The 24,634-nt window shown below is 45.2% G+C and overlaps 2 protein-coding genes across 3 annotated transcripts; one reads left to right on the top strand and one right to left on the bottom strand.

Annotated features, from left to right (window-relative positions):
- Window positions 1-1,586: 1,586 nt before the first annotated feature.
- Window positions 1,587-12,189, bottom strand: MRPL46 (mitochondrial ribosomal protein L46). Its single transcript, XM_060005459.1, has 4 exons — window positions 11,912-12,189; window positions 10,400-10,589; window positions 9,467-9,640; window positions 1,587-1,951 (listed from the first exon to the last, which is right to left on the bottom strand). Exons 1-4 carry the CDS (start codon window positions 12,137-12,139, stop codon window positions 1,701-1,703), a joined length of 843 nt encoding a protein of 280 aa, XP_059861442.1. The 5' UTR covers window positions 12,140-12,189; the 3' UTR covers window positions 1,587-1,700.
- Window positions 12,190-12,308: 119 nt separating this feature from the next.
- Window positions 12,309-22,712, top strand: MRPS11 (mitochondrial ribosomal protein S11). 2 transcript variants are annotated; one of them, XM_060005460.1, is made up of 6 exons: window positions 12,315-12,590; window positions 12,723-12,851; window positions 17,899-17,997; window positions 20,103-20,232; window positions 21,483-21,548; window positions 22,309-22,712. In XM_060005460.1, the coding sequence occupies exons 1-6, from the start codon at window positions 12,526-12,528 to the stop codon at window positions 22,414-22,416; spliced, it is 597 nt and encodes a 198-aa protein (XP_059861443.1). In that variant the 5' UTR covers window positions 12,315-12,525; the 3' UTR covers window positions 22,417-22,712. The 2 variants fall into 2 exon arrangements, with proteins under 2 accessions (XP_059861444.1, XP_059861443.1); XM_060005461.1 differs by lacking the exon at window positions 21,483-21,548 and having other exon boundaries at window positions 12,309-12,590.
- The last annotated feature ends 1,922 nt before the right edge of the window (window positions 22,713-24,634 follow it).

The raw sequence follows: 24,634 nt of genomic DNA, 5'->3' as shown, positions 1-24,634 counted from the left end.
AAATCCTAGGGTTCTTTTCTTCCTGAGATGTAGGGTCTTTGAGATGCAGGTCCTAGCAGAGACTAGTTCCATCAAAATCAAAAATGTGATCCAGGACAGAGCCTTCTTCATCAGTTTTGTAAAACAAAGCAGGATTGCGGGGGTGGGCCGTGGTCTTCCTTTCCACTCAGTTTCCCCAGACAGCCTAACATAGTGGAAAAGCTAGTGGTGAGTCTTGAAGCTACTAAACTAGCCACTACTTGCAATAAAGAAAGTCACTTCTACACAATTTTCAGCTTTTTTCTTAAGGTATTCTATCCTTTCCCTGATCTCTTCAAAATATTAAAGTCTGGGGAAAACCTCACAGGAAGGAACCTAATTCCAGGTTATCCTGACACCATTTCTCTACTTACCAATTTTATATATGCTATTTCCCTTTAAAGAAACAACCCTGCAACAAAACAGACCATCTTATGAATGGCCATTAAGATTCTGGTATCAACTCCACACCAAGCAATTCTGTGACACCAGCTAGATGTCCTACAATTCAACTCAATTTTGACACTATCTACCTGAAGAAAGCATCGGCTCCCACAGGTTAAGGGCTCCATCCTACCAGACTCCTCCTCTCCCCCCTTAGGTGTCAACCACAAGTCCAAGTGGTCACTTGTGCTTCTGACCAACTGGTTATACATCAGAGGTTCCAAGGGCTCCCTCTTGAGTGCAATTAATTTGCTAGAGGCCAGACTGTTTAACCCAGAAGAAGGCCTTCTGAGAGGAAACCAGGAAGTTTGATAGGATCCAGGACTGCAGTCTTGCTACTGGAACCACTATTCTGGGCAGAAAGAAGCATGCCTGAGACCCTCCCTCCCTTCCCCTCATTTTAGCAAATGCTCACTGAATGCCCTCCATTGTGCCAGGCACCGGGCCCAGCGGTGACCCAAGCAACCTGGTAAGGGGTCAAGAGCCCTGACCCAGAGGCAAGAGATCAGCAGTCTCCTCCTGCACCATCAGTGACCTGCAGTAAGACTCTCAACCAATCACACCTGGCCACGACACCCACCCACCTTTTCTAAAATGGGAGATAACAGGCTGACCCTGCTTATTTCACATGACTGTTTCAAAACATGTAAGAAGTGATTATATTCTGTTTAAATATAAAATGCTTTAAAAAAAAGAATGAATGAAAATAGGAAGGGAGAGAAGGAGGGAGGAAGGGAAAGGGAAGGGAAGGGAAGGAAAGCAAAGCAAAGCAAAGCAAAGCAAAGCAAACAAGGAAGGAATCATTTCCTAGGCTAGATTGATATATTCTCATATCAAGTAGAAAGGGAGAGAAATACAAAACAGAAAATGGAAACTACATAGCAGTAGGTTTTTTTTTTCAGGGGCCTAGAAGCTTTCACAGAACTCAAGGCTTTTAGAAGGTTGATTCACTTCCTTCCATTCTTTCTTCCTGGGTCCATGAAGCCAGTTGATTCACTACCAAGTAATACAATCCTACTCAATTATGAGCATGGGAAAAAAAGGGAAAGGCACCCTAAAAGACAGTTCTCTCTTGACAGAAAGAAGCCAGTAGTCCTCAAAGAACAAATCAACAGAGACGCACACAATGATAAACTTGTTTATTTCTCAGAATTTAGTTTGCTGCTTGATATTCCCTACAGAGAAGAGGCAACCCAACGTCCTGAGGCCCGATTGCAGACCTGTCTGGGCATTGTCCATCAGAGGTCCAAGAGAAACCTCCTAACCTGGGCCAGGTATTTTGGTTTCAAATAGTCACCCAGCTCCTCCTTACTGACCCACACATGATGGCCCTTCTTCCCAGCCTCGAAAAAGTCTCCAGTTAGCAGCAGTGCTTTGAAGAAGAATATTTTGGCCCCGAGGCTGCTCTCTGTCCGCATTGCCTGGGGGAACTTGAACTTGTAGTGGCCACAGGGTGCATTTCCCAGGAACTTGGCTTCCATGTTGTTCTCTGAGAAGGGGGGAACAGAATCGGAAGATGAGGATACACCCACCTGTTTACTATGGCACCCGAAATCACTGGGGGTCTCTGCGAGAGCCACTTCCAGCCTGAGGTAAAAGCAATCCCTGAGAGTGAGAACTAGGGTCATTCCTGAAGACGCTTGTCTCCTCTCAATCCAAAGGTTCCTGGCCCATAGGCTCCAGATTCACTGAGTCCATTCCTCGTGCCAAGCTACTGCTCTCAGACTGAAGTCAGCAATGCAGCCCAAATATCACTACCTGGGAGTCAGAGCACCGAGCTTCTAGACTCAGCCCTGTCACCATCTGTTGATGAAGGACCAAGACACCTGGTATCTGTAAAGCAAAGTTCGTCAGGCTTTTTTTTTTTTTTTTAACATCTTTATTGGAGTATAATTGCTTTACAATGGTGTGTTAGTTTCTACTTTACAACAAAATGAATCAGTTATATATATACATATGTTCCCATATCTCTTCCCTCTTGCGTCTCCCTCCCTCCCACCCTCCCTATCCCACCCCTCCAGGCGGTCACGGAGCACCAAGCTGATCTCCCTGTGCTATGCGGCTGCTTCCCACTAGCTATCTACCTTACGTTTGGTAGTGTATATATGTCCATGCCTCTCTCTTGTCAGGCTTTTAAACGCAATGTCATGTGGAAAGTATAAAAAGGACCCAATTTGATTGCTGCAGGGTGAAAACCAAAGGTAAAAGGCAAAGACAGATGGACAAACAACATCTGCAATCTACAACAATGGGTTAATAACCCCAACCCAGCATTTCAAAGGATGGGAAAATGATGGATTAATTACTAAATAGCATTGGGAGAATGGGCTAGCTAAAAGGAAAAACTAAAGCTGGATCCCAACCTCACTCCTCACATTAAAATTGACACCATATAGGTCAAAGATTTAACAGTAAGTTAAAATTTTCATAAATGGTTTGTTCATTCTAGATTGATGGTTTCATAGAGATTTAATATTTTCTGAATTTTTCTGTATTTAAAAATTTTTCACAAAGAAAAAAGAAACCATAAGAGTACCAAAAAAAAAAAAGTGGGATATTTTCTGTATCATTTTTGAGAGGGGAATTCCTAACCAAGACACAAAATTCAAAAATCCAAAACAGAAAAAACATTTATCTACATAAAAATTAAAATCTTTCTGCAAGGAAAAACGAAGCATACAAAAGTCACAGACAAAATGACAAACTAGGAAAAATATTTTCAACACATTCAACAAACGAATATCTTAAGGTATAAGTAGTACTTAGAAATCAATGAGGAAAAAAACAACTCTAAAAGAAAAATGAACCATGCATATGAACAAGAAGTTCACATGAAAATAGTTATCAATGAACTATAAACTCATTAAAAGATGCTCAATCTTATTAATAATTCAAGAAATACAAATTTATTTTCTATTTGATGTGTAAAACACATCATTATTACCGAAGTTCAAAAACTTTGAGCTGCAACATCACTAATAATTAGAGAAATGCAAATCAAAACTACAATGAGGTATCACCTCACACAGGTTAGAATGACCATCATGAAAAAATCTACAAACAATAAATGCTGGAGAGGGTGTGGAGAAAAGGGAAGCCTCTTGCACTGCTGGCGGGAATGTAAATTGATACAGCCACTACGGAAAACAGTATGGAGGTTCCTTAAAAAACTAAAAACAGAATTACCATATGACCCAGCAATCCCACTACTGGGCATATATCCAGAGAAAACCACAATTCCAAAAGACACATGCACCCTGATGTTCATTGCAGCACTATTTATAATAGCCAGGTCCGGAAGCAACCTAAATGTCCACTGACAGGTGAATGGATAAAGAAGATGTGGTACATATATACAATGGAATATTACTCAGCCATTAAAAGGAACGAAATTGGGTCATCTGTAGAGACGTGGATGGACCTAGAGACTGTCATACAGAGTGAAATAAGCCAGAAAGAGAAAAACAAATATCATATATTAACACATATATGTGGAATCTAGAAAAATGGTACAGATGAACCAGTTTGCAAGGCAGAGATAGAGACACATGTAGAGAACAGACGTATGGACACTGAGGGGATAAAGGAGGAGTGGGATGTATTGGGAGATTGGGACTGACATATATATACACTAATATGTATAAAATAGACAACTAATGAGAATCTTCTGTGTAGCACAGGGAACTCCACTTCGCTGTACAGCAGAAACTAACACAACATTGTAAAACAACTATACCCCAATAAAAAAAATAAGTAAATTAATTTAATTAAAAAAAAAAACTTTGAGCTGTACACTGCTTGTCAAGGATAAGGGAAAACTGGGATCTCTCAAACATACTTACTGTGGGAGTGTAATTAGTACAAGTACTATATTTGGCGAGAGATACCAATTTTAATTATACAAACCCTTTGATTTAGCAACTCTGCTTCTAGAATTCATCCTCCTGGATATAGTTATTTGCCCTTGTGAGCACAGAGGAGTGTACACAGATGTTCACTGCAGCTTTGCTTGTAAAAGCAATACACTGGTTAAACAAACTGCAGTACATACATATATGAAATATTACACTGGCGTTGAAAGTGTAAGATATGTCTTCACCTGCTGATATAGAGATATGCTTAAAAGCTGTGTATAAGAAGAGAAAGGAAGGTATGTAACCATGTATATCCCACTGAGTGGAAAAAAGGAACAGATAAAATATGTATGTGCTTGCAGTTTCTAAAAGGATACACAAAGTGTTCATGGTGATTACCTCTAAGATGGGAAAATTACTTATTACTTCTTATAGTACTACATTTACCAGACACTGTTTGATAGTTTTTCACCATATACAATGAATTGCTTTTCTCAATATTATAAACAATAAAAACAGCATCAGCATTAGATGAGGAATTCATGTATGATGTGAAATCACCTACGATACAAAATGTCAGCAGTGGGGATCTGTGGGTGGTGGAATTATACTGGCATGTTTCTTTATACTTTTCTGTATTTTCCACTTAATTCAATGAATACATATTACTTTTCTATAATCTGGGGAAATGGATTAAATGTAATTAAATCAAAAAGAAAAAAAACAGTTCATTACAAACATGAGCAAAGAATCTGAACAGGCGGTTCACAGAAGAAGAAATATAAATAGCCATATGAAACATATGAATATATGAAAAGACGATCAATTAGCAATCAGGAAACTGCTAATCCAAAAGAGATCATTTTTTTTACTGACTGGACAGGCAAAAATTTTAGAGAGACTATTTCACATGTTGGTGAGGTCTAGACAAACAGGCACTCCTATACCCCACTCCTGAAAATGTCACATGCTGTGTACATTCTGAAGGACACTTGGGTGGCACCTATCAAAAACGTAAATGTGTCCATCCTTGACCATTAATTCCACCTCTAGGAATTCCATCTTGCAGAACTACTCGGGAAGTGCACCAAAAGTGCACCTTCCTTTCTCTTCTTATACACAGCTTTTTTGACTGTTTTATATTTATACTTTTATACTGCTTGAGCTTTTCTTTGCCATTTTAATTATTTTTACGATTTTAATGAATTTGAAATAAATCAACATATTTTATATGCACCTATAAAATACTAATATATCCTTTCACACTTATTTATGGCAACAGGAATGTTCAAAGAAGGAAAGCATGGTGCCAAGGGGAGCCCCTTTCCACGTGGTGCACAGCAGGTGGAGCTGAGCACCAGTCGTGAACATGAACGACTGACCGAGGGAAGCTAAGCATCTGAGTCCAATGATCCTGGCAAGAAACCCAGCTGCCAACTCTTGTGTGATGGCTAAGGAAACCGAGAACACAGCAAAAGCCCCTCCCATTCCATTCTGTCTTGCTCCCTCTCCTGCAGGCCACACAGGTCACTCTCGGGAAAGGATCAAGGGGGTGCACACTGGCTGCTGACATTTCATTAGCAGGTACTTACGCTGGTGGCAGAGCCAGAAAAGTGGCTGTGCACTTATACAACCAGATCATTTACTTAATAAACATTCAGCAAGTACCTACTATGTGCCAGATACTTTGCTGAGAGTTGGGATGACTGAGAGGGATAGACAGTATCCATATTTTCAAGGGAGTCAGAATTCTGGCTGGGGAAGGACAACGTGTTAATAAACAATTAAACGGCAATGGAATACGTGAAGAGCGTCTTCTCCACTAGGACATAAGCTCCCAGGAAGCATGGGTAGTGTTCTGTTCATCACTGTGACCCCATTGCCTGGAGAGCGTCCAGCAAATGGTAGGCAGAGAGTAAATGTTTGCTGCATAAACTGAGTAAGGGCACACACAAGTGCTATGGGAGCCTAGAGGGAGGAGTAGCTCTCTCTACCCAGAAGGTTCCACCACAGAAGGTAGACTGTACTAAGCAGTCAGACTAGGGAGGAGTAAAGCATTCCAGTCAGGGACCAGCAGGTCCCAAAACAGGGACGTATGAAAAACCACATTATTCATGGGATACAAAAGGTTTGCTAGGTTAGAACTTGGAATATACATTAATGAGTGGCAAGATGGAAGACTGATGAGCTCGGGACGAGAGCAAAAAGGATTTGTAGGCCCTGCTTGAAAGTCTGCTTTTATAGGGAATCTTTCGAGAATTTAAGGCAGAGAAGTGACAAGGGATTTGTGTTTTAGAAGGCTCATTCTGGGAGCACTGAAGAGGACAACACAAAAGCAAGGGGGAACTCACTTGGCATCTACCTCAATAGGCCAGTGTAGCGGTTCTCAACCACTGTGATTCCACTCCCCACATAATGTCTGGCAGTGTCGAGAGACATTTTTGGTTGTCACACTAGTGCGAGTGTGGATGGGTTAGTGCTACTGGCATCTAGCAGGTAGAGGCCAGAGATGTTGCTAAACAGCCTACAAGGCACAGAAGCCCCCACAAAGAATTATCCCACCTCAAACTTCAATAATGCCAAGTATGAGAAAATCTGGACTAGTGAGAAGTGAAAAGCCTCCCAGAAAAGCTGCAGGAATAAAGAGGGGACTATTTAGAACAAACTAGATAGGACTCAAGAACTTATGGATATTGCAATGAGGTCAAGGATAACTCTGAGGTTTCTAGTTGGGTGAATGGGTAAGTGGTGATGCCAATAAGCAAGCCTGCAAGGACAAAAAGAGAAGCAGGCTGAGAGACTGGCAGGAACATCAATTTTGAATGTAATAAATTTTAAAATCTCTGTGGGGGTGAGGGAGAGCACAGGGACGGCATCTGCCAGCCTCTGTCTCCGCAGGATATTTCCACAGGCCCCCAGATGTGTGCTGAATTGGATGCCTGCTCCCCCAGACCGATGCTTTATGTTAAACAAACAAGCCTCTTTCATAGAAAGTCTGGGTGTTTTTCAGTTGGCTGCCTCTGCACTGGGCTCTGGGGTAGAGCCTAAATCACAGGTCTGTCAGGGATAACACAGATTGTCAAATACTGAACAAAATGGAGCAAAAGATGATAACCAACCAGGGTATCTTCCTCAAGATGACACCAGATGGCCAAGAAATGAAAAATCTCATTTTCAAAGAGACCCCAAATTCAAAGTCAATTTTAGAAGGCAGTGGGTTACCTAGAAACAGGTTCTGCAAAACTGAGTACTTCTTCAGGATCTGAACTATGAGCTGAGGAGAAAATCAAGTGTGGACAGACCATATTCTAGATGCGACAGAACTAAAGAAATTCCTTATCTTCTAAGTTCTTAGCACAACAATGCTGCTTTAAAAAAAAAAAAAGGAGGGGGAGTAACTGTGCAAAGCAAAAGATTCATACTATGCAGAGGCACAAAAAAAAGAATCCTGAAGAATCCATAAATTATAAGAATCAAAAATGTAGGAAAAGAGAAAAACAGGGACTTCCCTGGCAGCATAGTGGTTAAGAATCTGCCTGCCAATGCAGGGGACACAGGTTCGAGCCCTGGTCCGGGAAGATCCCACACGCCGCAGAGCAACTAAGCCCGTGTGCCACAGCTACTGAGCCCGCGCGCCACAACTACTGAGCACGCGCGCCTAGAGCCCGTGCTCCACAACAAGAGAAGCCACCGCAATGAGAAGCCCGCACACCACAACGAAGGGTAGCCCCCACTCACTGCAACTAGAGAAAGCCCACACACAGCAACGAAGACCCAACATAGCCAAAAAATAAATTAATTAATTTTTTTAAAAAAGAGAGAAAACCAAACAGCTAATCCTGATCATTTTTATGACAAGAAACCATGAAAAATAAATACAGAAGCTTTCAGTGTCGTAAAAACTGAAGCACCTTTTAATGTAAGTATTGATTACCAGAATCCCACTAGAACGAATAGTATCACTGGTGTTGAGTGGAGAGACACAAATGCCTGAAGGGAAGGCGAGTAGGATCTATTAAGCCAACAGGACCCCTCATAGCTACACCCTATAATGACAAAATATTTTACAATAGTGGGCCCCAAAGAAGATCTGGGCCAATTAAACAAAAAAAGAGTACTAGAATCACCTACTCCTATGGAGAATGCAAAACTGTAGAAACCAGAAGGTGAATGTTTTGCACTCTGTTGGGAAGAGAAGTTTTAGTGATCAGAAGCGGAAACTCTTCATCCTTTAGGTATGACAGCAGTTGTTAATTCATTGAGTACAGAAACTATGAAGAAGCCGCTACTAAACAACATCAGGCCCATTCAAATAGGGAGATGGGAGGAAGACAGCATCTACAGCCAAACTCTTGAGCCTCGTAGAGGAGATGATGGCCAGCCAGGACGATCCACTCAGCCAACCCAGCAGCTTTACCAACCTCCCCGGGCTCAGAACGAGTATGACAAGAGTCTTTGTTTAGAAACAAGCCAGTGACTAGACCTCCTACTTTCCCTTTAGAATAAAATGCAGCCACTGTGGATATTATTATTTGGAGAATGAAAACACAGATTTTAGGGGAAAAAAAAAAATCAACCCACACAAAGAATGGGAAAAAATGTGGAGCCAGATAAAGCAACTACCTTTTACAAGTGAAAGAATTTTTTCTTCTGCCATCAATAAAACCAATGTGTTATTTAAAAAAAAAAGAAAAGGAAATAGTTTAAAAGAAATAAAATAAAAATAAAATTTAAAAATCTCAGTGCCAGGACTTCGCTGGTGGTCCAGTGGGTAAGACTCCCTGCTCCCAACACAGGGGGCCTGGGTTTGATCCCTGGCCAGGGAGCTAGGTCCCACATGCGTGCTGCAACTAAGAAGTCTGCATGCCGCAACAACTAAGAAGCCTTCATGCCACAACTAAAGATCCCGCGTGCCACAACTGAGACCCGGCGCAGCCAAAATAAATAGATATTAAAAAAAAAAAATCTCAGTGGCACAAAGACTCTCACTTGATCTAAGATTTTTTCCTAGCTGAAATTTTATAAATATCAAAGTTTCCATTAACCTTCCAAACTCCTACCCTTAAAGCCAGGCCCACAGTCAGCCTGCAAATCCTCAGGCTGAGTCTGAAGTGTGTCTTGTGGGGTTTAGAGGGAGGCAGAAAACTCACCTGAGAGTGTGGCCAGGGTTCGTTCAGCTGTTCGGCGGAGGGTCTCCCCGGGCTGCCACTCTGCCTGGGGCAGCATCCAAACGTCCTGGTCTCCAAGCTTCTCTCTGACCAACAGAATGAGGTTCCTGTCTAGCTTCCGGTGCAGTGAGGTTCGGTCATTCTTTACATCGGCTTCTGTGAAGAAAAGAGGGCGTCACAGGAGACAAGAGGACTGTGTTCTGCCAGAACCAAGAAGATTAGAGTTTTAGAGTCCTCCTTTAAGGTAGAGCCACAACCTCTGCCCTCAAAGAACTTATAATCAAATTAGAACCCTGACCCGTCTCTCTAACTCTGACCTCTCTCAGGACAGAGTCTCACAATCTTGAGGAAACTAAAATTTAACAAGAAGAAACCAAAAGCTGAACTCCTCCTTTGAAGAGCCAAATACAAAGTACTTTGAGCCTCTGGAAAAGAAGCAATACCCGGACACTACTATTTCATCGGTCTTGACACTGTTACTGACTTAACCAGCCCCTCCTTTCTCTGTTCTTCAGTCTTCATCGTGAAATAAGAATAAAATAACTCAACCCCCTGCTTTGGGAGGGATTTCAGATAAAATACAGGAAACTAGTGGGGAACACTTAATTTACCCCACTCTTAGTCCCAAACTAGGAGTTAAACCCAGATAACATTCCTGAGGCTTAACTGAAACAGATAAGGCTATCCCAATACCCTTACATCCCACTCAAAAATAACACAGACTTTGAAAAATTTATATTAGGGTGGATGTGAGGAACAGGGAAAAGAATTTCTTTTTCTCCCACGTGAAAGAAGTTCTATCATTTGAAATTATTTGTTACTTAAAACACAAGCAGGGGTTAAGCAAGAATCCTTTGTTTGGGAACCAGAATACCCCCCTTTTCTACCTCTAACTGGCCTGAAAAGACCACAAACCTGTTATTCGAGCTCCAGGTTTGAACTGTAGGAACTTCTGCTCCCACATGTCTTCCAAATCCTGCAACAGCAATATATTCTGCTCATCTTCTTCTTCACCATAAAGGTCACTTTTCTTCTTTGCCAGTTTCTGGGCTTCATCCAAAGCACGAAGCTCATGGTCTGAATACAGGCTTCTCTCTATCTCGATCTGGGAAAATTAAAAGAGCAAAAATCTACCCCAAACTGGGAAGATTAAAAGGACAAAAAAACAAAATAAAACAGAGCTACAGTGCACTTGACAGACTCAGAAGTTTACCACCCAACAGACATACAACCAAAACACCACAGAGAAAACAGGGAAAAAAAGATCAGCTGCACTTTGGGCTTGAGTTATATTTACTAAAACATTAGAATGTGTTTGGAGGTCAAGACTGCCACAAAGAACAGCGGACTAGGACAGGCAATGCCTGCCCACTTATCTCCCTCCAGTCAGGCCAGTCTTTGATTAGAATCTCACTCACCATGAACGTTCCTGCTTCAGGGAGTTTACAGGTGCCATTCCTTCTCCCTAGAATGTTTTCCCTCATGCTCTCCTGGGAGATCCCTACTCATCCTTCAGATCTCAATTTAAATATCACTTTTTAAAAAAAATATCACTTTCTTAAGAAAGATATTCTATGACACCTCCCATTAAAATCAAATTAATGTCCCTGTTAAACACTATTACAGTACCCTGTGTTTTCCTTTACAACACTTACCAAAGACTTCAATTCCATCATCATGTGGTTATTTGGTTATTGACTGATGCCCCCTCCACCAAATTGAAGCGCTCTGAGAACCACAGCTATGTCTGTCTCATTCACCATTGCATCCCTAGCACTTAGCAGTGTCTGTACAAAGTGGGTCTTAAATGATTAGCTATAAAGCGATTAATAAAATGTTTGCAGAGTAAATTAATAAGCCAAGTAAAAAGGACAGAAGTGAAGTTTTTATCTCTCAGTAGCCAAGACAAAAACATAATATCCTTTAATCACTATGGGGATTTAAGACCCTCATAGCCACTACACCGCTTTTGCCCATGTCTCTTCATTTGCCCTTCACACAAAAGACTTTATCACAAACATCTTACGGATGTGCCCGTTGCCTTTTCCTTACGCTCATCACATAACAAAGACTCTCTCCTCTCTAAACTGTCAACTACCTATGATAAGGGCTGAATCCGTCTTGTTCACCATCGCATACCCAGTATATTGACTGAAAAAGGAGAGCATCTCCAAAGAGTTGCCGACGATAACAGAAAAGATCAATGAAAACGAAGTACCTTTTATTGAACGCGTACTACGTACCACACCAACCCAGTAAGGTAGGCACCATTTTGCAGGTAAGTATACTGAAGCTCAGAGAAGTGAAGTAAATTGCCCAAAGTCACACAAACTAATCGGTGGCGGAATCGGGATCAAACGCAAGTCAGCGTGCCTCTACTGCTTCCCCAACTGCACCGAGAAGCGACGACCCGCACCTCAATCCCACCTGCTGTAGCAGAGCCTCCATCTCTTCCTGCAATGGGGTCAGCGGCTTCGAGACCAGCGGTGGCCGCTGCAGGCACAACGCGCCCAGCAAGCGCCATGGAGACGCGCTGCTCGAGGGTGCGGCCGCAAGGGCCAAGCTGCGAGAACCCAGACTACGGGTCCAGGGGCCCTCGAACTGCCGCCAGCCCCTCGCCACCCCTAATACGGTCACCCTTACGGGCCCCGCCATCTGTCAACCTTCCCACAATGTACCGCGGCTACCAGCGAGGTCCTGGGCCAATCCTATATTCCCACAAGGCAGTGCGGGCACAGCATGACGGGAAGAGCTAGGTTCCCCGGAACTAGTAGAACGAACCATTCCAATATAGAGGGGTGGGCGAAGATCTCATGTTAGAAAATCAGGAAAAGGGGGGAGGATTCCCAGTTGCCACTCTCAACGATAGTTATTATGGAGCATTTAAGTGGTAATAAAAATCTTTAATGTACGTTATAAAAAGGAATCAGGTGACTTTTCCTCTACACCCCCCCACAAGCGCTCGTGGTGCTGGCTCCGCTCCAGCCCCGCCAAGCTCCGCGATCGCCGCGGACGGGAGCTGAGTGGGGTCAACTCAAGTCATGCAGGTTGTAAAAAACGCGGGGTTTTGGCTGTTGCGGTTATGGGCTTGGCCACCGACGACAAGGTAAGAATGATTATCCCCTCCGAACCTACGGCCACCCGCGGGAATTCGCTCCTGCCCGTGTCCCATGAGACATTTGGACTCCAGTTAGGACTCGGTTAGGCCTGGACCTCACCGAGCTTTCCTTCTCCACAGGGTCGCCGTGGCCGGAGTGCCGGCCCCCACCATCCACACTAGCGCCCAGCAGATGCAAGACGCAGCGGCCAAGCCGGAAGTTGAGAAGGCGAAGGCTCCAGCGCCAGCTCCGAGGCGCAGCAGCTTCAGGTGAGGGCCACTTAGGTCCAGCCCTCGGGAGACTGGCACCACCCTCCAGAGTCAGAGAACCAGTGAATTCCCAACTCTTTGTCACTTGCCATCTGCGGGACCTTATGCAGATTAATCTTTGAGCCACAGCTTTTTCGTCTGAAAGTGGAGATAACGCCGGAAGAGGTTGTGAGGATCAAATGAGATGAGCTTTGGCACAAAATGAATGCTCATGAACATTTGATGAATGAATGAGTGAACGTCGAAGTTGTATAGTAAATATCACTTTTGTTTCCCTCTGGGATCACGTCAGACTAACAGCCTTCCCTGGGTCTCGGACACAAAAGCGGGCGGAGATGGGTGGCTACACTAGGGTGTATGTTATTATGCACTTTTTTGAGTTGGTCTAAGGTCCAGGGTGGTTTCTGTGCTTAGCCCTAGCGACTTGGTAACTTGCTTTCCACAGTGCCACTACCTCTTTGTGCTACTTATACTTCACTATATTTAACAAACCTTTTCTAAGAACCTGCTTGGTGCCAGGCACCGTGCTAGGTGCTGGGGATACAAATGCAGAAGATCATTCCTCCCCACAAGTAGTTCACAGTCTACCAGGGAAGACAGACATACAAATGTTTTCACCATAATCTGACCAGTGGTATGTTGGAGGTAAGAGATGGTTGCTTTGAAGTATGAAAGAGTGAGTGTCTGACTCCAGAGGAAATCAGGCAAGAGTGCCAGGAAAATAATGTGAAGCTCAGAACTGAATTGAATGGGAGTTCAGCTGGAAAAGATGAAAAGTCGTTTTAGGCAAACTAACAGTCTGTGTAACGCATGCATTGTGAAAGAATGCAGTGTATTCAGGTGTATGTGTGATGGCAGATGAGGCCAGCAGGGTGAGAAGGAATGCGAATGCTGAGGGTCTTATCTGTAACACTGGGGCTTTTACGCAGTCCCCACTGTAGGCAGTGGGGAGCTGCCAAAGGAATTTAAGCCCAGATTCTTTTATAGTCGCTCAGCAATGTCAGGCACTGTTCAAGGTGTTGGGTATGCATTGGTGACCAAACACACAAAAGTCCCTGTCCCCGTAGAAGTTAAATTCGAGTGGATAGGGGACAGTATATAGAAAACAAAAAAAACAAATACGACAGATTGTAGGAGTGTGTCCAGTGTTTGAGAGCAGCAGCAAGAAGGCCAACGTGGAGTGATGAGTAAAAACAGGACGTGGGGGCAAGAGGGCAAAGGGGTGTAACAGGCACGCAGGGCTACATCCTGTCGGCCTTGTGGGCCATCGTGAGGACTTCAGCTTATTCTCTGAGTGAAGTGGGAAGTCACTGGAGAATTCTGAACAGACGATTGACATGCTCCTGCTTACATCTTAAAGGGTCCCTTTGGCTACTGTGTTGATATTGAACTGTAGGGAAGCGAGGGTGGAAGATGGGAGAAGTCTCCTAAGCAGCCAGAAAACTACTGAAGTAATCTAGGTAAGAAATGATGCTGGCCTGGACCAGAGTAGCAGCTGTGGAGGTAGTATAAATGGTCAGACTGATACATTTAGAAGATGACCAACAGGGTTTGTTAATGTAAGACGTAAGAAAAGGAGAGGACTGAAGGAGCACTCTAAAATTTTTGGCCTAAAGAGCTGGAAAGATAGAGTTGTCATTAAGACAGGGGAGACTGCAGGAGCTTGGATTTGGGTGGTTAAGTTTGAGATGCTTCGTTAACATACAAGTGGAGATACAATATTGACTATTAGAAATGGAGTTCAGGGCTTCCCTGGTGGCGCAGTGGTTGAGAGTCCGCCTGCCGATGCAGGGGACACAGGTTCATGCCCCAGTCCGGCAGGATCCCACATGCCGCGGAGCGGCTGGGCCCATGAGCCATGGCCGCTGAGCCTGCGTGTCCGGAGCTTGTGCTCCGCAATGGGAGAGGCCACAACAGTGAGAGGCCAACATACCGCAAAAAAAAAAAGAAAAAAGAAAGAAATGGAGTTCAGGGGACAGATCTGGGTTAGAGGTATACATTTGGAAGACTCATCATATAGATGATTTGGGGGTTTTTTTTTTGCCATGAGGCTTATGGGATTTTAGTTCCCCGACCAGGGATCAAACCCAGGGCCCCCTGGCAGTGAGAGCACCGAGTCCTAACCACTGGACCACCAGGGAAGTCCCTAGATGATATTTAAAACCATAAGATACAAGATCATCAAGAGAGAAAGGGTAAACAAAGAGAAGAAGAGGTCCAAGGACAGCACCCTGGAGCCTCTGGCATTTAGAGATTTGGGAGATGAGGAAAAATCAGCAAAAGAAAAAGAAGAAATCTCCAGAGAAGTACTAAGAAAACCTGGAGGGTTTTGTGTTTTTTTTTTTTTAATGTGGTTGAAGGGCAGAGAGATTAGCTATATCAAATGCTACTGATATGATAGGTCCATAGACTGACAACAGAATTGCTCATTGGACTTAACATTGTGAGTTGGTCGGTGACCTTGACTAGAGCATTTTCGGTGGAGGTATGAGGGGCTAAGGTCTCAGTGGCGTGGGTTCAAGGAGAATAGAAGACAGGAAGAAACAGCAGGTATGGTCATTTCTTTGAGCGGGAATATAGAAATGGGCAGGTGCTAAAGGAGGCTTTAGGATCAAGAGGTTTTTGTTTGTTTTTAGGTTGGGGAAATGACCACATGTTTTGCTGATGGGAATGATGCAGTAGAGAGGGGAAAGAATGAGGATGCCGGACTGCTGTCCTTGAGGGGCTAACACACAAGTGGAACATCATAACAGGAGAGAAGGCAGAGATTGTGGGCACAGATGTTTGGTAGTGGGAGCTGGAAGAACTTCTGATTGCTTCTATTTCTCTGTGAAGGTCATCAGCGGGCAGTGAGGAAGCAGGAAGGAGTTGGAGGTCTGAGGGGACAAAAGAAGGTACAAAATAGTCATCCAGGACAGTGAAAGGGTAATTGAACTGTGGATGCGCTGTATGATTGCCAGCAATGAGGGCCCACTGGATGTTAGAAGTCATTAAAGTAAAGCAGCGGTTCTCAGCCTGAGGCGGCTGTGCCTCCAAGGGGACTTTTAGCGATGTTTGAAGACATTTTTGGTTGTCACAACTTGAGGAACAATGTCTAGTTGGGTAGAGGCCAGGGATGTTGCTAAATATCCCACAGTGTGCAGGACAGCCCCCCTTCAGAAAATTCTCTTGCCCAAAATGTCAGTAGTACTGAGGTCAAGAAACTGTGATAGAGAGAGAGAGAGACAGTAGGTACTACTGCACTACTGTGTATTTTTCTCTACCCAACTGTGCAGGCTATTTTCAATCCTCGTCAGCCATTTGCAAGAGATGCCGTGTGTGCGGGCCTGGTTTGAGGATGGGTATGAAGAGGCAGCAGAACAGCGGCAGAAAGCTTTGTCTTTCCTGTTTCTGGGCAGCCTCGGGGTGAACCACTTGTTCGTTTGTACATTGGACCTGGGAGGCTTAAAAGCTTGATCTTGTCTGTGCCTTCAGTTAAATGGTTCAAGCTCCAAATCCTTCCTAGTTCAAAAATCTTGCCCTATATAAAAGGCATTATGCTGGTATGTTCAGACTTTAGAAGGCTTAAGTTTTTGACCCACAAGTCAATAGGGGAAATTATCAATGGGGAAATGATAATGTTTTAAATATTAATGTCATCTCAGAGCCTCGTCCACATTCCACCTCAGTGTAGGCTGATAAGCTGGCAACCTGCTGAGAGGCTAAATCATCTCTAAGATCAGGCCAAGCAGGAAAGAATACACTTGTAACTCTTGAATACCACTGTGTTACTGTTTTGTTTTTTTTAAATCTCTCTAGGGAAGCCAGTCAGGAGGATAATGCTCAGCTAACAGTGCATTCTCTAAATCAGAACCCGTTGTAGTTCAGGTGGCTGAGGGGATACAAACACTGATCTGATCTGTACGTGTAAGCAGGGTGCAGCAGCAGGTTTGCTCGAGTCTAGAATAAAAAAAAGCGCAGGTGGTGAGCAGAGCTCTGGACCAAGGTAGAGCCCCTCGACCCAAGGCCTGGCTTCCCTTGTTAACCCTGTTCCCCTATTTGTACTCAGTTTCTCCACCTGAAAATGAAGTCCTGACCGAGAGACAGCCAGAGGACAGATCGGACTGAGATAGAGAGGGGTCTTGAACTCAACATGATGTCTAGGCCAGTGTGCTAAACCCTGAGTTCACATTCTGACTCACTTGGGCTACTTCAGAAATGGATTTTCAGGCCCCATCCAGAAGTCTGGGGTGGAATGTAAGCATCAGAATCACGTGATCCTGCTGTTCAGCCAGCATGGACAACCGCTGGTCTAGGATAGGGGTTGGCAAGTTGGCCCCTACCTAGATCTGGCCAGTTTCCTGTTTCTTATTGGACAGTAGTCACACCTATTAACTTACTGTTGTCTGTAGCTGTTTTTGCACCACAGTGGCAAAGTTGAGTAGTTGCAACAGAAACTTTACGGCCAGCAAAACCTAAAATATTTACTATCTGGCCCTTTACAGAAAAAGTTTGCTGACCTCTATTCCAGGGATTTTTTTTTAAAAATAATGATTTTTATAAGTATTATTAAGATAATTTTGTCTTTTTTTATTAAGATAATTTTGTCTTATCAATATGATATGAAAAATCATATTGTTTGTACAAACAAACAATAATATAGTCAAGATATCTGTGGTTGATAAAACAAGATATAGAGATTCGACTTTATTTTTTTTAATGCAGAAAGAGTAGCTTATAGAGGACTGGAGAGTGATCTGATTACACTAGAAGGAACAGGGGAAGATGGGGAGCATGGATTAAATTCTCTTTCCTCCCAGCAGAAAGTCACTAGCTGTGTCTAGAGTCAGCAACTCAGGAAATGGCTGCTGAAGCACCATGTTCACAGATGTGGCAGCAGCGCCAGAAGGGTTGGGGGCAGTGACCTCAGGAGCAGGTTGAGGCAGAGAGCTGCTGTTTCTTATTATGAGTTTGTCTGTACTGTTAGCTTTTTTTAAACCTTGTAATTTTTTTTTAATTAAAAAAAAAATCAGGACAACTTTACCTAAAATTTTTCTTCTAATTGCAGCATTTACCCTCCAATTCCAGGACAAGAGAGTTCTCTGAGGTGGGCAGGAAAGAAATTTGAGGAGATCCCAATCGCACACATCAAAGCATCGTACAACAAGTAAGCAGGGAAGGGAGCATCTGGTAGGGCTAGAGTGGGCTTCTTTCCCCTTCAGAGGGAGCGGACAAGTCAGGCTGCCACGTTCTGCACACAGATGCTGATGCAGAGGTTCCCCCAGGCTCCCTCCTGGTTTGGGGAGACCACCTCTCTCTTTATATAGTTTATTCAGATTTCATGAAAATGTGAACTAGGTTAGGCATATCCCATTCATAAGATTTCATTGCTGTCCTTGGGAATTGTATTTCCTGGTTCTGCTCAAGAGTTGGAGAAGAGTATATTTTAGGGCCAGAAAGTCCCTCTGTGAAAGTATTTGTTAAGTGTTAGTACTGGGGATGGGTGATTAATAAATGAGAGAAATTATTTCAGAATATATGATTTACTAACTAAGCAAAATGGAAGCCACCAAATAAGGGTCGCTTTAAAGTACTCGCTTTGGGCCACCGTGCACCGACCTCTGCCTTTGTAGGGCTGCACAAGGTTGGAAGACTAGCGTTCTGTGTGGCTTTCAGACAGTGCTGGGTAAGTTCCCAACTGTGTGTTGGCAACAGAAACCTTGCTGACATCAGTAACATCTTTGCACACCAGCCCCCACTTGGAGATGGGATTGGTATTTGGTCAGCAGTCGCCTATGAAGCAATTTAGAGAACAATACAAGAGACTGTTGGTAGTCAGGGCTAGAGGGTGAGCACAGGCGAGGTGCCATAGGATGCATTTCAGCTTTCATCTGGTAAGCTCAGAATGAGAGCCCCTGGATTTTCCTCTCTTCTCAGGTTGCTAAGGACATAGGTAAGCTCTCTTTGTTTGTTTGCTTTTTTAAGGGTCTGTGGCCCACTCTGTAGATTTCTATTGAGGTTGTCTCAGGGACAAGCCATTCTCTTGTCTATTTCTACTCTGTTCAGTGTAGAAAACCCAAGAAGCCGTGGTAGGGAAATGGCAGCCGTAGCCAGGCCAACAGCAGGTGGCCTGAGCCCAGGGCCAGCTCCAGCAGGTCTCCCCATAACCACTCTCTACTTCCCTCTGTGGTGAGTTCTCAGGGAGCTCTTCAGACCAGGAAACTGGGCAGTGATCAAGAGGGAAATGGAAAGCATATCTAAGGATTTCTTGAAGTTATTCTTAGTTTTAATTTAACTTGTTAAAGAGTCCTTATCTTTTAGAGATATATACTGAAATATTTACAGGTGAAATGATGGGTCTAAGATTTGCTTCAAAATAATCCATTAGTTAGGGGATAGAGGGGTGTAGAAACAGGGTTTATAGGTAAAACCAAATTGGATATGAGTTAGTAATTGTTGAAGCTGAATGGTGAGTCCATGGGAGTTCAGACATTATTCTATCCACTTTTGTGTACATTTGAAACTTTACCAATGAAAAGTCATTAAAAATTACCTGATGTGAAAATCTAATTTCTTAGGAAAAAAAAAAGAAGAAGCCAGAAAGGACCCTGAATCTAATTAAACACTGGCTACAGGCAAGATACTAGGAGGAAAATATGCCACCTTTCCTCTGGATGACACTTAGCACCCTCAGATTATGGAGCTTCTGTTAGTCAGCTCAGGCCACTATAACAAAATACCACAAACTGGGTGGCTTAAACGGCATTTATTTCTCACAGTTCTGAGGCTGGAAGTCAGAGATCAGTGTGCCAGCAGGATCGGGTTCTAGTGACAGCTCTTCCAAGTTGCAGATGGCTGGCTTCTCGTTGTGTCCTCACATGCTGGAAGAGGCAAGGGAGCTCTCTGGGGTCCCTTTTATAAGGCACTAATCCAGTTTATAAGGGCTTCACCCTCATGACCTAATCATCTCCCAATGGCCCCACCCCCCAATACCTTCACATTAGGGGTTAGAATTTCAACATGAATTTAGGGGGCAGAGCCCAAACCTTCCATGCATAACGGCTCTCTTTAGATTACATTTAGACTTGTCAGTTTTTAATGAGGTTTAGGGGTTGATTCTGACCTTTCCTGGCACCTCCTACAGGATAAGCTCAGACTGAAAGCAGCTAACGGTCTTTTTCTTTCACACTCGGGCTTGTCTGGGCATGGGTTAGCGCTCTCTTACTCCCTTGAAGAGCCATTATATTCTGTACACCTCCCCTCCTTTCCCAGCACACAGATCCAGGTAGTCTCTGCTGCTCACCAGCCCCTTGCCCGCGCTTCCTGTGGCACGGAGGGGTTTCAGAATGCCAAGAAGGGCACAGGCATTGCAGCGCAAACAGCGGGCATAGCTGCCGCGGCGGTAAGTGTGTGTTCTTTCCGGCTCCCTCTGTGCTGGGCTCCACTTTTTGCATGGCTGATCACTGGCAGGAAGATTGTCCTTGAGGCGGCTCTTCAGAAGCAAGAGTATTGGCCAACTCTTGTTGGCTACCCTAACATGGGGGGTGGTTTGAAGAGGTGTGTGAAAACGCTTCTCTTTTCTCTTTCTCTCAGCTTCAGTAGAAGTGAAACACTCGGTTCATTCTAGAAGAGGCAGGAGCCAGGTGCTGAAGGCTCAGCAAAGCCTCCTGGATTTAAAGACCAGTGCGGTGGGTGGGGTGTGGTTGTGGTAATGGTCCATCTGGAGAAGGTGTGGCATGTGAGGACTCTCCTGCAGTATCAGAGGGAGCGTGAACTGTTGCAGACCTTTCTAGAAGCAAGGTGGCAGTGAACTGCAGTTGGTGTATTTATTCAGTATCTACTATACGCCAGACACTTTACATTCATTATCTTGAATCCTCAGAATACCCTTGGTATTACCCATGTTTTTAAGAGTCATTTGGGATTCAGAGTGTGTGGCTTGCTCAGAGCCATGCAGCCAGTCCAGTTCTCTGAACTGACCCTGCCAGGTCTGGGACCAGAGCCTGGGCACTGTCTGCTACAACACAGGGCTCACTGCCAAACCGGGAGTATCTCTGGAAGGAAAACCTTGACCTTCAGACAAAGCTCGATGCCCCAAAATACTGATTGCTATGTATCAGTGATCATCAAAACACACTAAATGGCCACCAGTGGGCAGGTTTATACACTTAAAATAAATATGTCAGTGTTAACGGTGGCTTCTGCATGGTGGATTGAGTGACCTGTGTGTTTTCCAGATTTTCTGCAGTAAACTGCCTTTATAAACAAGAAAGAAAATTTTAACTGTAACTAAAGATTAAAATGATAAGATGACACTTTCTAAGAGGGTACTGAGGCTTAGCCTTGGAGTCCAGGGCACCTTATGTTCTGAAATTCTGCCTTTATCCACCTGGGAAAAATCTGAGCAATATTTAGAAGTCTCCACTAGGTGGCAGTGCTGTCCTGGGCGGAAAGAGATCCCAGCTGACTGCTGGTGTCTGTCCTGCACCTCGGCCATCTGCTCTTTGCTTCCTTCACTGTCTTCTGCCTGTTTACATGTGTGGGTGCTTGTTCCATGGAGCTCATAACCCTGTTGCTCCAGGTGGCAGTAGCAAGGGGTTTGGATGTCGCACTTCTCTCTCAGAGCGCTAACCACTTGCTGCTCCTCTCCAGAAAGCTACGGGGAAGGGTGTGACCCACGTCCGAGTTGTGGTTAAAGGCCTGGGGCCAGGGCGCTTGGTAAGTGACCTCGCTTCTTCGCAGCCCAGCATGTGTGCTTGCTTCTTCAGTTAGTGAGAGAAACGGGAGTGAGAGCAGAAGAGGGAGAGTGGACCCTGTAGTGGATTCTCCTAACGGCTTGAAGTTTCTTTCCATTGCCTCTAATCTCCTAAGCTTCTCAAAGCAAGCCCTGATCACTTAGTTTCAATTCATCAGACACTTACAGAGTGCCTGCTGTGTGCCAGGCACTGGGAACAGAAAGGTGGCCCCTGGGGGACTGTCACAAATGGGTCCCTCAGTACAGACTAGTGAGTGCAGTGGTAAAGCTTGTGCCCAGGGTGCTGGGAGCCTGTTGGGTGTGATCAGGAAAGCGTCCCCAAAGAGGTGACATCTCTACTGATTTTTTGAGAATGACGAGGGACTAACCAGGTATGCGTATGGGATTGGGGGAGGGGGGATCATTCCAGGCAGAGGAAACTACAAAAGCATAATGCTTAAGATGCGTTGAGATTTACAACAGTCTTTGTTCTTAGACTGTAAAGCGCAAGGTGGGATGTGGCAGGTGGGATTGGAGATGTGGGCGACGTTGAGGGCTTGGTGAAGGGGTTGGTAGGGAGAGCTCTGTGAGAGCATCAGGTTGGGACTGTAGATATCAGAGCCAGTGAGCTTTCTCATCCCTACGCTGCGCCCCCCTCACCCCCTACCGGTTCCGAGCCCTGTCTGGACACACTGGGGCATCGTTTCTGGGACTGTGCCATCCTGCTATTCCTTCTCTTTCCAGTCTGCCATCAAGGGACTGACCATGGGGGGCCTGGAAGTGATCTCAATCACAGACAACACCCCCATCCCGCACAACGGCTGCCGCCCCAGGAAGGCTCGGAGGCTGTGAGGGGCAGGAAACCTGCACCTGAACCTGACCTCAAGTCCCACCTCCAGCTGGACGTCATGGAAAGCACACTGTCACAGCTCTCTCCAGGGAGGGCTTGTTAGAGACCCTTCAGACAGTAAGGGAGAGCTCTGCCTCTTTATGGGATGGCCTTTGCTTGTTTCTTCGACTGGAGACCAGTATGCCCAGAAGTGCCTCTCCTGGACAGGAAGGGAGCTACAGGAGCAGCTGTGGCCCAGACGCCAACCAGTAAATGCTGCAGCTGCTCTGAAAAAATAAAAATATCTCCACCATCTGTAGTAATTTGTGGGTTTTTTGCTTCCAGCGTTGCAAACAGTAACCCCCCACTTCCTCCTGAAAAACGAGATTGTGAATTGAGGTGAGACCCTCAATGGAAGGATTAAGATGTAAATGTGGGCCGCTAAGTACCAGGCACCTTCCTCTTTGGTTTCACATATTTCCTTTTTAGCCCCTTAACTAAGGGTTCCAGAGCTCATTAGCAACTTTTCTTACTAACTTGTAATTTGGCCCCAAATTGAGAGCTTTGTGCCTCCTACCTCTGGAGTTTTCTGATAGCAGGTTTCACTGTTAGCAGGTGTTTCTAAAGTTAGTTAGCCCTAACAGTACGGGAGAGTGGTCCTGGAACCATCAGAGATTCCCCACAGTCAAGGCTGCATTACACACTCCGTGGGCGTCAGCAACCCCAACACCCAAGACTGCATGACCCTAAAGGAGGGAGGGTAGAGTGGTATAAAACAGGGTTCTCTAGAAATTAGGGGAGGTGGAGGGATGGGCGAGAGCAGAGCCCAAATTGAGACATGCAGGAAGGTGAGTCCGGGTGGTGCTGACACAGCAGGCTCCCAGGCAGCACTGACTGCTCAGTCGGGACTCTGGGGTCCCTGGATGCCACACAGAAGCCAAAGGTGGGGCCTCTGGGGACCCAGCAGGAGAGACCCCCCTCTTCCTTGGACAGAGGACCAAGGGTGAGAGCATTACCAGGAGATGAAAAGGTGCATGTCTGTCGGAGGGGAGTCTGCAGGAAGGGCCTGCCGACCACCGAGGGGCTCCACGCCTGCACAGCCAGCCAAGCATTGCGATTTGCCTGAACCCCGTGTAGTAAATGCACAAATGCCCTCTTATGTAGGGAAGCCGCTGCATTACAAAGGTTAGAGAAGGGGAAAGGACCAAGACCTGAATGTGAATTTAGAAGGAAAATGTCTCTCTACTGCCTTCTCTTCCATCCTTAGCAGGACCTATGAAGGTTAACTTGTGACCAATGACTAAAGGAACCCAACTGGAGGCTTCTTGTGTCGAAACCACCGACGGAAGGAGTTACACTTTAAAAGTATATATAAACACGTTGTGTAAAAAACATGGGGCTCATGAGAAACCGCTCTGTGATGTGATATGGTTTGGCCTTTATTCGGGTGGACAGAGGGCCTGGAGCAATTAGTTTAACAGAGCAAGAAACAGGCGGTTCAAAAGAGAAGCTTAAAGAAAGTCCTTTAGAGAGGTGTGGGCAGGGTCAGGGGATAAAGAGGCTGCAGCACTCAAGGACTAGCAGGAGCCGGGGAGGGACAAGCCCCCAGAACCTGGCGGCGCTCTAGTCACAGGGATGCGGCCTCTGCCAAAGCCGTGGCCCGCAGAGGGAGAGGACAGAAACACACTGATGGCTCCAGCCTCTGGCTACCTGACGTGCCCAGTGGCTGAGCCCAACAAGAACCAGAGCAGGGGAGCAGGGTGGTGCCGTCCCTGGAGGGCCAGCCTCGCAGGCAGCAGAACGGATCTGGAGGGGCACGTGGAGAAGAGGAAGCACAGGCGGTCTCCATCATTCCATAAGTGAAATCTTCCATACGCTGTGGTTTTAGAAAGAGTTATTTTATTCCCAAAAGAGCATCAAAAAGGAAGGTACTGCCTGAGAGGGCCTACAAGTAGACAGGACACAGGGGACCCTAAAGGATCAATGGTCTTAGGGCCAGAAATGGAAGCCTGGCACCACCCCCGGGAGCCAGGTGGGGGGTGCACCGTCGACAGGGCGCCCAGGGGGAACGCACACAGCTTTGCTGCTGGGAGCCTCAGTGCCCTGCTGCGTCCAGGCTCTAAGGGGCCAGTGAACTTGTGCTCTCTTAGGTTCTATCACCTCTTAATCGTGGGGTCTTGGCCTCAGAGACCGGCCCCTCCTCAGGGGAGGACCTTCACTGACCACTTAAGGCAGTTATCG

This window comes from Delphinus delphis, chromosome 2 (genome assembly GCF_949987515.2).
Source record: "Delphinus delphis chromosome 2, mDelDel1.2, whole genome shotgun sequence".
NCBI lineage: Eukaryota > Metazoa > Chordata > Mammalia > Artiodactyla > Delphinidae > Delphinus > Delphinus delphis.
This window is presented reverse-complemented; position numbering and strand designations above follow the sequence as displayed.